We start from the raw sequence: 12,395 nt of genomic DNA on the forward strand, positions 1-12,395 counted from the left end.
ATGTGCCCTGACTGGGAATCGAACCAGTGACCCTTTGCTTAGCAGGCCAGAGCTCAGTCCACTGAGTCATACCAGCCAGAGCTGATTTTTAACATTGAAGAGAGAACAACTCTATATTTGATATTCAAATTATCACTTGATCCTGAGCATACTATACTTCACACTGCTTTGATTTGACTTCCAGCTCTACCACTTAATCTGTCTGAGCCTCCATTTCTTCATTTATTAAATGGAAATACTCATGAAGTCAATAAAGATTAAATGAGTTAAAATAGATAGACTGCCTGCTACCCAGTTGACCTTAATATATAGTAGCTTTATTATTACAGTCCCTGGAAACCCTACCCTGTTAATGGGACAGAACAGTGCTGGATTAAAGAATCCTCCCAAGAAAAAAGTTATATACACTCCATTTACTCTTTCAGAAGACAGCGAAATGTTGACACTCTTAAGACTGATTCCTGTCCAAAAATGGTTAACATTTCTAAAATATTTTCATGCTAAGAGAGGTGTGTTTTAGTTGTCTGAAAAATTTAGTTACATGGAACAGTTTTCTCTTTTTATGATACAGGTCACTTCTATTTTATTTTTTCTGGCTGAAAGTGTTTTAATATTTACTCGAAGTCAAAGGGAAAAAAAAGAAGTCCAAGAACTACAAAAGAGGAGTTAAAGTGATTTATACTTCATTTCTAAATGCAACATATATGTTTATATATAACTTAAAACTCGAAGAAAGCATGCTTATACAATCATGTGCAAATGTAAAATTTAATAACTCTGGATGCATACACGATGGAAACAGTCCATGACACCTGAAAACATCATTTGTGGAACAGCATACAGTTCAGTGCTCTCAGTGTGGATATTACAACCATATATCACAGAGCCTGGCGTGGTCTGAGCTTCTCCACGTGGTTGATAATGGTCTGCAGTTCCTGGTAAGTGATTTTGCAAATTCATTTATAATCCTAGCCCTACAGTTACCTAAGTACTGTTTCTGGCAAGTTAACTTAAATAGTATGCTCCAATCTCATACCTTCCAAGTTACTAATGTAACTAACTGCCATGGGGGACCGTGTCAATACCACTTGTCACCACTAGGGTGATGGCCACCCCCGACACTGGGGAGAATGCTACTTCTAGGAGAAGTTTGTTCTTAACAGAGATGTGTGAACTGGTTTGACCTTAATGCCAGATGTGCCTCAGAAAAAGAAAAACCCCATTCTTTCTCTTTTTAGGGGGTACTCCTGGTGGCACTGAGGCTGGTGGGGAGCAGTGGGCAAGCCCAACGCGGAGTCACACCTGGGCGAAACACTGCTTGGGTCTTTCCTAGCTGTGTGCCTTGGGCGAGCAACGTGATGTCTCCGAGCCCCTGCGATGCTGACAGTTGGGGAGAACAACGCCCCTTCCCCGGGCTGTGGCAACAGCATGACTTGATCGTGGATGTGAAACTGCGCACCTGTCACAGAGGCAGGAGCTGAGGGACTGCTGAAAAGCTGGACGAATGAACAGCATGATTCACCTGCAGCAGCAGAAGGCACAGCTTACCTGTGCCCATGCGAAGAACTGGGAGAAAAATTCGTTTGTTGCATTTTTGCCAGGTTGATGTTTGCAAACAGGGCACACTACTCCACATATATAAGCAACATTTCCCCAAAACCCGTCACAAGGAAGTTCTGCATCCTCTCCCATCCCCTCCTGGGGGGGATGTAGAACAGAACGTGCCATCTGCCAACCTGCAAAGCGGCCAATAATTTGCACCAGTTTCACATCCCTGCTCTGCCTTCACCCCCACACCGGAAGCGGTGCCTCCCCCAGGCACCAGAACGGCAGTGGTGCGTGGTGTGCCGTCTGGGGGGGCTGGACAAGTGCGCAGCGCCTCGCTGTGTTTCGGGCCAGAGGGAACATGTTCTGGGACGAGGCCATGGGAAAAAGTCTGGTGAGTCAACACCTAACAGACACAGCTGGGGAAATAAATTAGCTACTTCTATTGCACGTCTACCCGGAGAACAAGCCCGGAACTAAATCTCTTCTCCCTCTAGCAGCTCAGAGGTGGCATCAGGCTCCCTGAGAGCCATTTCCATCAACAGGCTCCTCTCCAGGTTCTCCAGCTCCTGGCGCACCTCGTCCATGAAGCCGCCATCTCCATCGGGAACCTCTCTGAGTACCAGGCCCTCGCCGCCCTGGCCGCCCTCCCCATCCTCGCCGTCCTCGCCGTCCTTGCCATGGCTCTCGACGAAGGTCGGCTTGCACACGTACACCAGGCTGTGGCTGGGGAGAGAAGGGGCTGTGGCTCAGCCTCAGGCCCTGTCTCCCCATGGGGGCAAACCTGGGCTCTCAACACGGGAAGCCAGGTGTAAGACTGGGGCTCTACCTGGGGTGGCAGTGGGTGTGTCTCCGGGTCTCACCTTCACAACCCCTCCTCTAACATCTCTCCAACAGTCTTGACCTCCTGTCAACATCTTGCCTTAGCAAGGGTTGCTGAGGGTGGTTCACTTTTGGAGAAGGTAGTTGAGGAGCAGCTCCCCCCACCTCTAGGGGCAGGTCTGTCTTCCTGTGACCGACCCTCTCAGGCTCAGCATCCCCAGGGCTGGCCCCAAGGGCACGGGGTCTGAGAACGACAGCCTGCTGCCCATCGGGCCTCCAGGCAGGAGCAGCCCCAGACAGTAGGACAGGACCTCATTGCCTCATTGCTTGTGCCTATGGGGTGCCTGGGGCCTGTGGGGCAGGGACAGGTACCATCAACCCAGCCGCCCTGGATTCTGCTGGGAGAGAAGGCTGAGGAGTCGCAAAGGGACTGGGAGATGGCCACACAGCCCTGGTGCTTCTTGGTCTCTCGGCAGCTTCCAACCATCACTGGTGCCCTCCAGTGATGGGGGGCCGACATTCCTGGTTTCCCTCCTACCTCTCTGACTGAGCCTTCTCAGCCACCTCTGCCGGCTCCTTCTCCACTTGTCCTTTGTCATAATAGGCTCCCCTCAGCCCTCACCGCTTCTCCCTCCACACCCTCTTCCCAGACGACCCACTCAGGAGGTTTCAACCACCATCTAGACGAGCCTCGCTCTGTGCCCCCGGCCCCACCTTCTCCTCAGCCCACCTTACCAGTCTGACTGCTACTGAACCCCTGCGTCTGGAAAACCCAAGGAAACTTCGAATCAAACTTATCCTAAACTGAATCCACATTTTCCCCCTGCTCCTGCCCCTGAGTCCCCTCTGAGTGGCATCTCATCCCCACTTGGCCCCTGACAAGGATAACAGGTGGGGCCTCACCTATGAGGCTGGCAGAGGAGGCCACTGGCACACGGGCATCGGTCCCAAGCTCCGTCCGGCTCCAGCTCCCAGGTGATGAGGTCCAGGAGCCGGCTGGCAGGGTCATGGCAGCGGTCCCCCTCCACGGGCAGGGGTGTGCACACAGGGAACAACAAGCCTAGAACCGGCCAAAGTCATGCCCGTGCCCCAGCACCAAGGCAGGCACCGGGAGGGGGGAGCAGAGAAACAGGCTGCAGCCTCCCACTTTCCACCCTCAACCCCAATGTGGATGTTCGGATTGAAAAAGTGGAATGAGAGGAAACGAGAATGGCCATGTGGGCTCAAGAAAGAATGAGCTGGGAAGACTGGAGTAGTTAAGGAGGACTGCCTGGAAGAGGCAGGCATGTGCTGGATTTTGAGGCCAAAGGTCTGGAAAAATTAAGAATGGGAGAAAGGTGTTCAAGGCTGGGGCACAGCACCAACAACAGACTGCGGTTGGGCTCAGGCTGGGGCAGTGAGGACCCCAAACAGGCTGAGGAGGAGTGAAGACAGAAGGAGGGCAGGGCAGCTGGAGCTGGCCAAGGCTTGGAAGGTGGACTGGAGAGTCTAACCCAAGTGACAGATCAGGAGTGGCTACAGCCCCCAGAGGAGTGATAGCCAGAAAGCCATCCTTGAGGAAAACTGCAGGAGCAGCAGGTACCAGGTGGACTGGAGTGGGGGAGGTCGGCTAAGGGAGAGGTTTTCAGAAACACTTGTGGGAGGGGAGAGTGCCTGGGCTGACCTCTCCCCGGAGGGGCAGTGAGCATGGGAGATGGGGAGACACAGGGGCCAGCCAGTTCACGGGGAGCAGGACAGGAGCCAGGCTCTACCTCAGGCCTGGGGAGTGAGGTAGAGTGGGAGGGTGGAGCTTGGGACAGGGTTTATGCTGTACCCAAAAGGGAACCACCCACCTCTCTGGAAGGCACAGCACAGCCCAGGGTGGCAGTCCCTCTGGTTGTCACAGATGGTCCCGTTGCTACCTCTGGTGGCTGTTCTGGTGCAGTGACCCCAGACACAGAGCTGGTCTCCACAGCATTCACTGTCCCGGGTGCAGAGCTGGAGGTGAGAAGACACAACAGCCTGTGACTCACAGGCCTGGGAGGGCCTGAAGACACTACGGGTGAGCTAACCCACATCATCCACTGCACAGAGGAGGAAACCGAGGTCCTGGGTCAGGGTGGGGGAGTGGGGGTTGTTGAAGCCATTGGAGCAGGGCTGGTAAGGCAGACATGAAGGGTCAGAACACCAGGAAAATGGCACAGGGTAGAGGGGGTTACATGCATCTGAGTCTTCCTACACAGCTTAAGATTTTGCCTTTAAAAGATGTAGCCTATCTTTGTGGTGCGCCCACAGACTTGTGCCCTGCCCCCTTCATATTGGGTCCCCAGGTGAGGAAGGAAGGTGGCTCAGGGCCCCCAGATGCAGGCAGCAATGTGATTCTTGTAAGCTGATTGCACGAGCCCGGGAAGGCCACGGGAACAGTCAGGCACGTGGGAGTCACATGTGGGGAGTGGCAATTAGAGAGCAAAGAGGGCTCCCCATGGCCGTGCTCAGTGAAGGCCCCCAGCGGGACAGGCTGGGCGGGACAACTGCGGCTCCAAACCATGCACGGGCTGGGTTGGGTAGTAGTAAGAAGCCCTCTATTTTCCAAACATGTGACTGTCTTGATGAAAAAGGCCAAGAAAAGTCTGAGGCCATACGGCTGTTTCCAAACAGCTGCTGTGTGGAGGGAGAGTCTCTGCTCCTCTGGTTCCTGCTTCTCTGAAAGTCCCCGTCACGGAAGTGTCCTGGCTTCTTCCCGGCTCCCCTGCCCTCTCCGATAGGGCAGGTGGGAGGAAGATCTGGCCAGTGGGCTGCCCTCTCCCTGCCCAGGGGCTGCTGTGGTGTCGCTGGCTGTTTCCATGGGATGGGCCTTCCCAGGGGAAGGTGTGGAGCCTCCCCACTGCCAGCCCTGTGGCAGCAGGCTCTGCAGACGGCCTCCTGGTCACTGCAGGAGACAGCCCCATGGGCGGTGGTCACAGACAGTTTCTTCCGAGAGAGTAGGACGAGGTGGGGCTCCATGGGAGGCCTCCAGGAGGCCCGGCTGAGAACGTGGGGCAGGCTGCTGGCCTTCTCCCCCAGGGCTCTTTGCTAGGGCCCCCTGGCCCTGGGGCTGAGCCCCGAGGCCTCTGGACACACTCACCGTCTGCTGGTCCCGGCATGGCTGGCAGGTGTACTGGAAGCTGGCAAACTGGCAGTACCTGCTGGGCCCGCAGTCCTCGTCAATGATGCACTCCTGGGAGCAGGGGAGGGGGCAGCTTCGTCAGGAAAGGCAGGTCAGCAGCCCACCATGCCCCGCAAAAGGGCAGAGCCCCATTTATCCCCCGCCTCCACATCCCCAGGCTCAGGGCTCAGAAAGAGACGCCCTCCCCGCAGCCCTGACTGGTTGGCTCCCCTCACTCCCCAGCATCCACTCCCCCAGGCGGGCAGGGCCTCACCCACACGGTGTGTCTGGGCTTCTGCCCTCTGGGATGCCGCACCCAGTTCACACAATCGCCTCTGTGTGCAGCCTCCCCTCACACGCAGGGTGGAAAGCATGGAGACCCAGGGCCAGTCTCCAGCACAGAGCAGATGGATTTAATAAAAAGAGCTAATGAGTTCCAGACCCTGAGTGGCTACACGGGAGGGGCTGCAGTTCAGTGGGGCCTTGCTGACTGAGAAGGAAAAGGGTGGCCACAGGGAGCGCACCTCAGGGTACTGAGTCTGAGTGACACCCAAAGGCAGCTGCCAGCTTCCAAAAGGGTGGTGGGTGTGGCTGGCATTCCACCAGCCCAGGTGCTTTCTTCTGGATGCTGGCCCCACTTGGCTGGAGAAATGGGAGAGGGAAGGAAGGAAGGGAATCTGTCTACCACCCAAGTCCAGAGAGAGAGGTCACTGAAGGGTCACCGGCAGGAGCAGGGCTACATCAGCTCAGACCTAGGAACTGGCAGCTGCCAGGAAAGAAGGGCAGGAGAGGCGGAGAGGCCGTGACAAGGACCACAGTCCTGATGCCCGGTGACTCTTCCAGCAGGCAGCTGCCGGACTGATTGTTCTCATGCTGCACACCGAAAACGGAGGCTCAGAGAGGCCAACAGGCCCCCCACCCCAGGATAGTGCAGTTAGTTCAGTGTAGGGGGGCTCTTTTCACCGCTGGCCCCTGGGAGAAGGGGCCCAGGGCTCCAGATGCAGCTGTCAGGCTTGCGGATGAGAAAGACTCTCCTGAGGTGGGATTCCAGGGCCCTAGCAAACCTTACAGAAGGTTCTAGAGGGAGGGAGGGACCCACCTCCCGGCTCTGACCAGGGCATGCTCCATCCTGAAAGCAGGTGTGGGGCTGGACCTGGGAAGACCTGCACAGGCAGGCCCTGGCCTGTGGTCCAGACTAGTCCCCACTCTGCTCTGTGAACTGGGGCAGCTGTGCACATGGGGGCAGACAGGGAGACTTCCAACGGAGCCTGCTGGGGCCCCTGGGGGCCAGCACATGTGGGCAGGCTGGGGGTCAGCAGGGAGGCCCTGGCCAGGCAGCTTAGGAGCTCATGAGCTCAGTCATTGGGAAGTGCTAGTGTCCCCGGTCCAGGTCTGGGTATGCTCTGGCCAGCACTACAGGCCTGAGAGGGCAGGCATGTGATCTGGGGTGGCTGCAGGCTTGGCTTCTGTAACACCAGTCCTGGTACCAACCCCCAGCTGGGCACACCTCAGACAAAGGGTCCCACTCTGCTCACCAAGTGTCTGTCCCACTGGACACCAGCTTCCCACAGTCCCCTCTGAAGGATAATGAGAAGAGGCCAGCTTGGAGACAGCGGTACAACCCACCACTCTGCACCAGGGGCTCCAGGAAAAACCGGTGCTGACCCCCAGCATCACTGAAAAGCAATTTAAATCTTTCCTGGAAGTTCTTTTAAAATGTCAAAGGACAGCACGTTGCCTGATGCTCTACAAAACGACCAAAATTGCTTTTCTCTGTGTCTCCCCAGAGTCTGACTCTTATCAGCCCACTGATCACCGTGGCAAGCAGGGTCCTCTCTCTGGAAGGAGTGGTGCTTGTCCCGGTCCCCATGCCAACAGCCCTAAAATGTCCAAATGCCACCATCACTGCTTTCACGTGGGAGAAAACCAAGGCTCAGTGTTGGGGGGCAGGGGTTGGTGCGAGGGCTGGCCGAGTCAGAGGCTGAGCCGGGGGCGGGCCGTGGGGGCCCATGTGGCCTGAATGCGCTGGGCTGTAAGCGAACCACAAGATGAGCTTTGTCTCAGCCGCCACGCTGTCCTAGGCACAGACTCGACTCTGCCAGTTCAGCTGGAAGCGCCCTGGCCTTTCTTCCCAAGCAGAATAGCACCAGAATGGGGTGAGGGGGAGGGAGGGAGGGCCCGGGCCCACAGGCCTCGAGTCTCTTCTCTGAACCCAGTCACGGTCTGAAGCACTGGGACAAAGATGAGAAAGTCCTTGCCCTCAAGGAATTTATAATTTTTTTTAAAGACAACTCAGTAGAAAAGCAGACAGAGGGTATAAACAGACAACTCCCAGGAACAGAAATTGCTTTTCTTCTCCACACAGAAAAAGATGTTTGACCTCACCAATAACCAAGAAAATGCAACTTAAAAGAGCAGCAGCATACTATGTTTTCACTTAAATGAAAACAGTTCGAAAGGTTGGCAATATCTGTGGTAGGCAGAATGCCGCCCCCCGCCCACCCCGCAAATGTCCACTCCTACTCCCTAGAGCCTGCGGACAGGCCGTGCCACACGGCAAACAGACAGAAAGCCACAGATAGACGGAGACTGCTGATCAGCTGACCTGACGATAAGGAGAGGATCCTGGCTTATCCAGGTGTGCCCCATGTAGTCGTAAGGGGCTGTGAAGATAGAACAGGGGCAGAAACAGAGGTGGGGCGACGCCACACGGGAAAGACGCCGCCAGTCACCCAGACTGCACTGGCGGTGCAGTGGAGAGCCACGGCCGGCCGGGGACAGAATCCCCTCCCCTGGAGCCTCCGGAAGGAGCGCAGCTGGGCCGGCACTTTGATTTCCGTCCGGTGAGATTCCCACCGGACTTCTGACTAACAGAGCCGTAAGTTAGTAAGTTTGTGCTATTTTTAAACCGCCAAATGTATGGTAAACTGTCACAGTAGCAATAGGAAGCTAATGTAATGTCCAGTGTTGGTAAGGATTTGAGGAAATGGGCAGAACCAGACACTTTAGGGGCATTAAAAAGGAGCTGGATGTTTTTTGCAGGCGATTCATCAGAATCGACCAAAATGTGAATGCATGTGCACTGTGACCCAGTTTCCCTTCCAGGTGACCATCCTCAGACACGCTTGTCCACATGTACAAATATCTGAGTACAGGGGTGCTTGAGGCTGCATTGTCACATTCCTTCTAATCCAGAAGGAATGGAAATGCCCAGCGAGGGGGGCCGATTAAATTGCTGCACAGTCGTGTCCCGGGGAAATGCCACCAGGAAGACAAGAACAAGAAGGGGGCTGTTCTTCGCATTGTGACGTTCACATTGGTAAATAAAAGCAAGTGGAAAAACCATGAAATCTTGAGTTTGTAAAGCAGAGCAACAGCATGTATGATGCGTGCTGGTGCCCGGCACAGAGCCTGGCACACGGGCGTACACGGCAGGTGTGTGTTGAATGGAGACAATCACTCGAACGTTAGTTACCGTGGCAAACAGGCTAACAAAATGCTGCTGCTCATTTGCTGTGATTCAAGAACCAAAGCAAAAAACACACAGATTCCATTAATTTGATTTCTCATTTCCCAGGAATCCTGTTGACTGAGAATTTTCACTGTATGCTTCCTCTTCCAGATCTTTTTCTTTTTTAAACATTTTATTTATTTATTTATTTATTTATTTATTTCTAGAGAGAGGGGAAGGGAAGGAGAAAGAAAGGGAGAGAAACATCAATGTGTGGTTGCCTCTCACACACCCGCAGCTGGGGATCTGGCCTGAAACCCAGGCATGTGCCCTGAATGGGAATCGAACCAGGGACCCTTTGGTTTGAAGGCTCAATCCATTGAGCCACACCAGCCAGGGCCTCTTCCTGATCTTTAATTTAAAAAAATATGAGCTAAGATTTTCTAGTACCAATCTCTGTGAGACCCTGCTGTTTACAATTCCCCGTAAGAAAAGCACACATTCATCCTTAGGAACATTTTTCTTCCCCTAAACTGGCTCCGACGCATGACAAAGCATTCCCTGCAAAGCCACAGTGAAGCAATTAACTTTTTTCCTAGGTATGGAAAATATTTTGGCATGGAACCACGCTAAAGACGTTTGAAACATGGAAGTACATACACTAATGCTACTGGTTTCGTTTGCTGACAGTTTGCGCTACTACCAGAGGCCTGGCAGGTGAGTTCAGCGTGACCTCCCCTTGAGAAAGTTCGGTGCGTTTGTTCTAACAGTCTGCCAGCTTGGTGACAGTGGATGCGCATTCCCAGCAGCCCCTGCGAAAGGTCTTTAAGAACTGTGACCATACTGGAAATCTTGGAACTCCAAAGCGTGAACCTTAGAGGCTGAAAGAGCCCAAACTTTGAACCCCTGTTTTGCTACTTAATAGCTGCATGACCTAGTCCTCCAGGGAGCACCCCTGCCAGGGGACCAGCTGGGTAGCAGAAAGGCAGGTCCACACAGAGACTAACATTTCCACCAGTGACTCGCCATCTCTTTCCCTGTCAACACTTGGGGCTGTCACATTGAGCCCTGACCCATCTGTGTGCACAGCGCGTCTGGGTGCAGCAGTCTGTGTGCCCATAGGAGTAAAGTTCCTGGGGCAGAGTGGCCTCTCGCTGGATGCTGACCAGGCTTCCCACATGGTAAGGTGGTTAGTTTGGGGTGTCTCCTGAGGACCCCTTACTGGTTGGGGCAGGATCCCACCTGTCCTGGTATCAGGGGCCTGGGAAACAGGTCAGGTCCACCCCCATTAAACTTAATGGGTGGGAGGGGAGAACGTGGGTGGGCTCCCCCTGACCTCACCCCACCCCCAAGCAGAGCCAGGCCCAGAGCTGAGAAATCCAGGATTTTTTTTCTTTTCCATAATTCCGGTTTCTCTTACCTGTGCTTGAGGGTTAAATATGCACACATGGGCCGACATTTTAAAGCAGCCTCAGTAACACTGGGCACAGAGCGTCTGGGGACGTGAGCTACAAAGTGAGGGCTGTGGAGGCCCTGGGTTTGGGGCACCGCTCTGACCATCAGGACTGGAGGAGGGACTCCATGCCACCCCGGAGTGGAACCAGAGCCCTTCACCAGTGCAGAGGGCAGGGGCACCTGGTGCCCGAGAGCAGCAGGGGAGGCAGCTGCCGCACCCTGCCCTGAGAGCAGACAGCAGCACTCCAAGGCCCCCCGACACAGGGTCCTGGTGCCACGGGGCCACCCTTGCCTCCCGCACGTCACAAGTTCTCCTTAACCCCCCATGTGGATTTCCACACGTCACAGGTGTGGACGCCGAGATTTAAGGTGAAGGGCCTGCCCAGAGTCACCCAGCCGAGAGGTGAAGCTGGGAGTCCAGGCCAGCAGTCCGATCCTAAAGTCAGGATGCCTCTCCCTCCCCTCCTGGGAAGATGCTTTCTCTCTCCCCTCAGTACTCATCAGTCCCCTCAGGGACAGAACTTGCCGGAGACAGTGCCCTGAGTCCCACACCTCTCTGCAGATGGAAGGCAGGAACTCGGGGCCAAGGCCAGAGGCCCTGGACGTCTGAGTCTCCATGTCACTCACGACTGGCTTCAGCAGCTCCTCTCCAGTCCCTGTCCTCACAGTCACTTCCTGTCTGTCCCCGTTCCTCCCTCCCCTGCTGGTGGAGAAGCTGGACAAATAGTCAGGACAGAAACCATTCAGAGGATAGCGTCTTTGTTGTCCTGAGGAGACAGCTATATTTAGAAAGCTCTGGCCGGAGCCCCAGGGAGGTGGGGCTGGGGGAACACATGCCACAGATCTGGCAGAACGCGGGGCCTGGCAATGGCCCTCGTGCTTTGACACTATCATGAAACAGTGGGAAATGGCAAAGGGGCTGTTCTGCATCTTTGATTTTCCCACTCAGATTTTATCAGAAGTGAGAAGCTCCAAAGAGGCAGGAACCTAAAGGAAGGGAAGAAAACAGCACGGGACCCCTGAGACATGAGCTGTCCTCACGTCTACACTCAGGGCAGGTGGGGCATGGCTTCTCTGTGGCCTTCCATCTGCCTTGCTTCCCTTCTCACACTGGCCAGGGGCATTTTGCCCACCCTCCTCAGGAATCTCAGACATTCCTACTCTCATGAGGCCCGGTGAAAGAGGAGGCCACGTGGGCAGACCTCTCCAGGGCCGGGCTGTCCACAGCCTCCTCTAGAGCCCAGAGGCCTGGAAAGAACATCTTCAGGGGAAGGAGTGAGGACACATGAAACAGAGGCCTGGGGCACCGCCACCAACTAAAGCCTGTAGGTCCTGAGCTTTGCATGCTGCAGCTGAGGCGGGCAGGGCAGCAGGGCAGGCTCAGAGCACCTGCTGTGTGTGTGCACCTGCTCCGGCTCCGGTTGGCCCCCAGTCCCACAGCGCCCTCTGAGGTCAGCCACCGGCTACGTCTCCCTAGCATGGGCTTGCACATGGCTGCCACCCATGAAAGGAAGAACGAAGGGATGAAGAGATGAACAGATGAACTGTTGGTCAATCTCCACTTTGCAGATAAGGAAATTGAGGCTCAGAGCCCAAGGTCACTGATGGACTTTAAAAAACTAAGATTCAAACCCAAGACTCAGATGCCTAAGCTGAGGCTCCATCTTTCCACTGTACCCTGTTGCCTCCAAAAACACAGTTGAAGGTTGAATTGTGTTCCCCCCAAAGTTATATGCTGAAATCCTACCCTTTGGGACCTCAGAAGGGGACCTTATTGGGAGACGGGGGCCCTGCAGATGTAATTACTTAAGATGGTGAGGTCGTGAGGGTGGGCCCTGCTCCAACACGCTTGGTGTCCTTATAAGATGGGGCACCTTGGACACAGGGACAGACACAAGTGGAAGGAAGACGATGTGAAGACACGGAGAGAAGGTCGCCATCTACAGGTCCCAGAGGGGGCCTGGCACACGTCCTTCCCTCACAGCCCTCAGAGAACCA

General features: G+C 54.8%; 1 protein-coding gene across 5 annotated transcripts in view; it reads right to left on the bottom strand.

The window, feature by feature from the left end:
- Positions 1–660: 660 nt before the first annotated feature.
- The window catches only part of DKK3 (dickkopf WNT signaling pathway inhibitor 3), a 43,474-nt gene continuing 31,739 nt past the window's right edge, over positions 661–12,395 (bottom strand). For 4 of the 5 annotated variants that reach the window (XM_028515585.2, XM_028515586.2, XM_028515589.2 and 1 more), the window contains exons 5-8: positions 5,471–5,563; positions 4,200–4,344; positions 3,271–3,427; positions 661–2,271 (exon numbers count right to left, since the gene is read on the bottom strand). In XM_028515585.2, coding sequence (XP_028371386.1) covers positions 2,022–2,271; positions 3,271–3,427; positions 4,200–4,344; positions 5,471–5,563 — 645 coding nt within the window. In that variant the 3' untranslated portion in view covers positions 661–2,021. The remainder of the gene's footprint in view (positions 2,272–3,270; positions 3,428–4,199; positions 4,345–5,470; positions 5,564–12,395) is intronic. The other variant, XM_036029033.1, reaches the window with a different exon arrangement.

Source organism: Phyllostomus discolor, chromosome 6, assembly GCF_004126475.2.
Source record: "Phyllostomus discolor isolate MPI-MPIP mPhyDis1 chromosome 6, mPhyDis1.pri.v3, whole genome shotgun sequence".
Lineage (NCBI taxonomy): Eukaryota > Metazoa > Chordata > Mammalia > Chiroptera > Phyllostomidae > Phyllostomus > Phyllostomus discolor.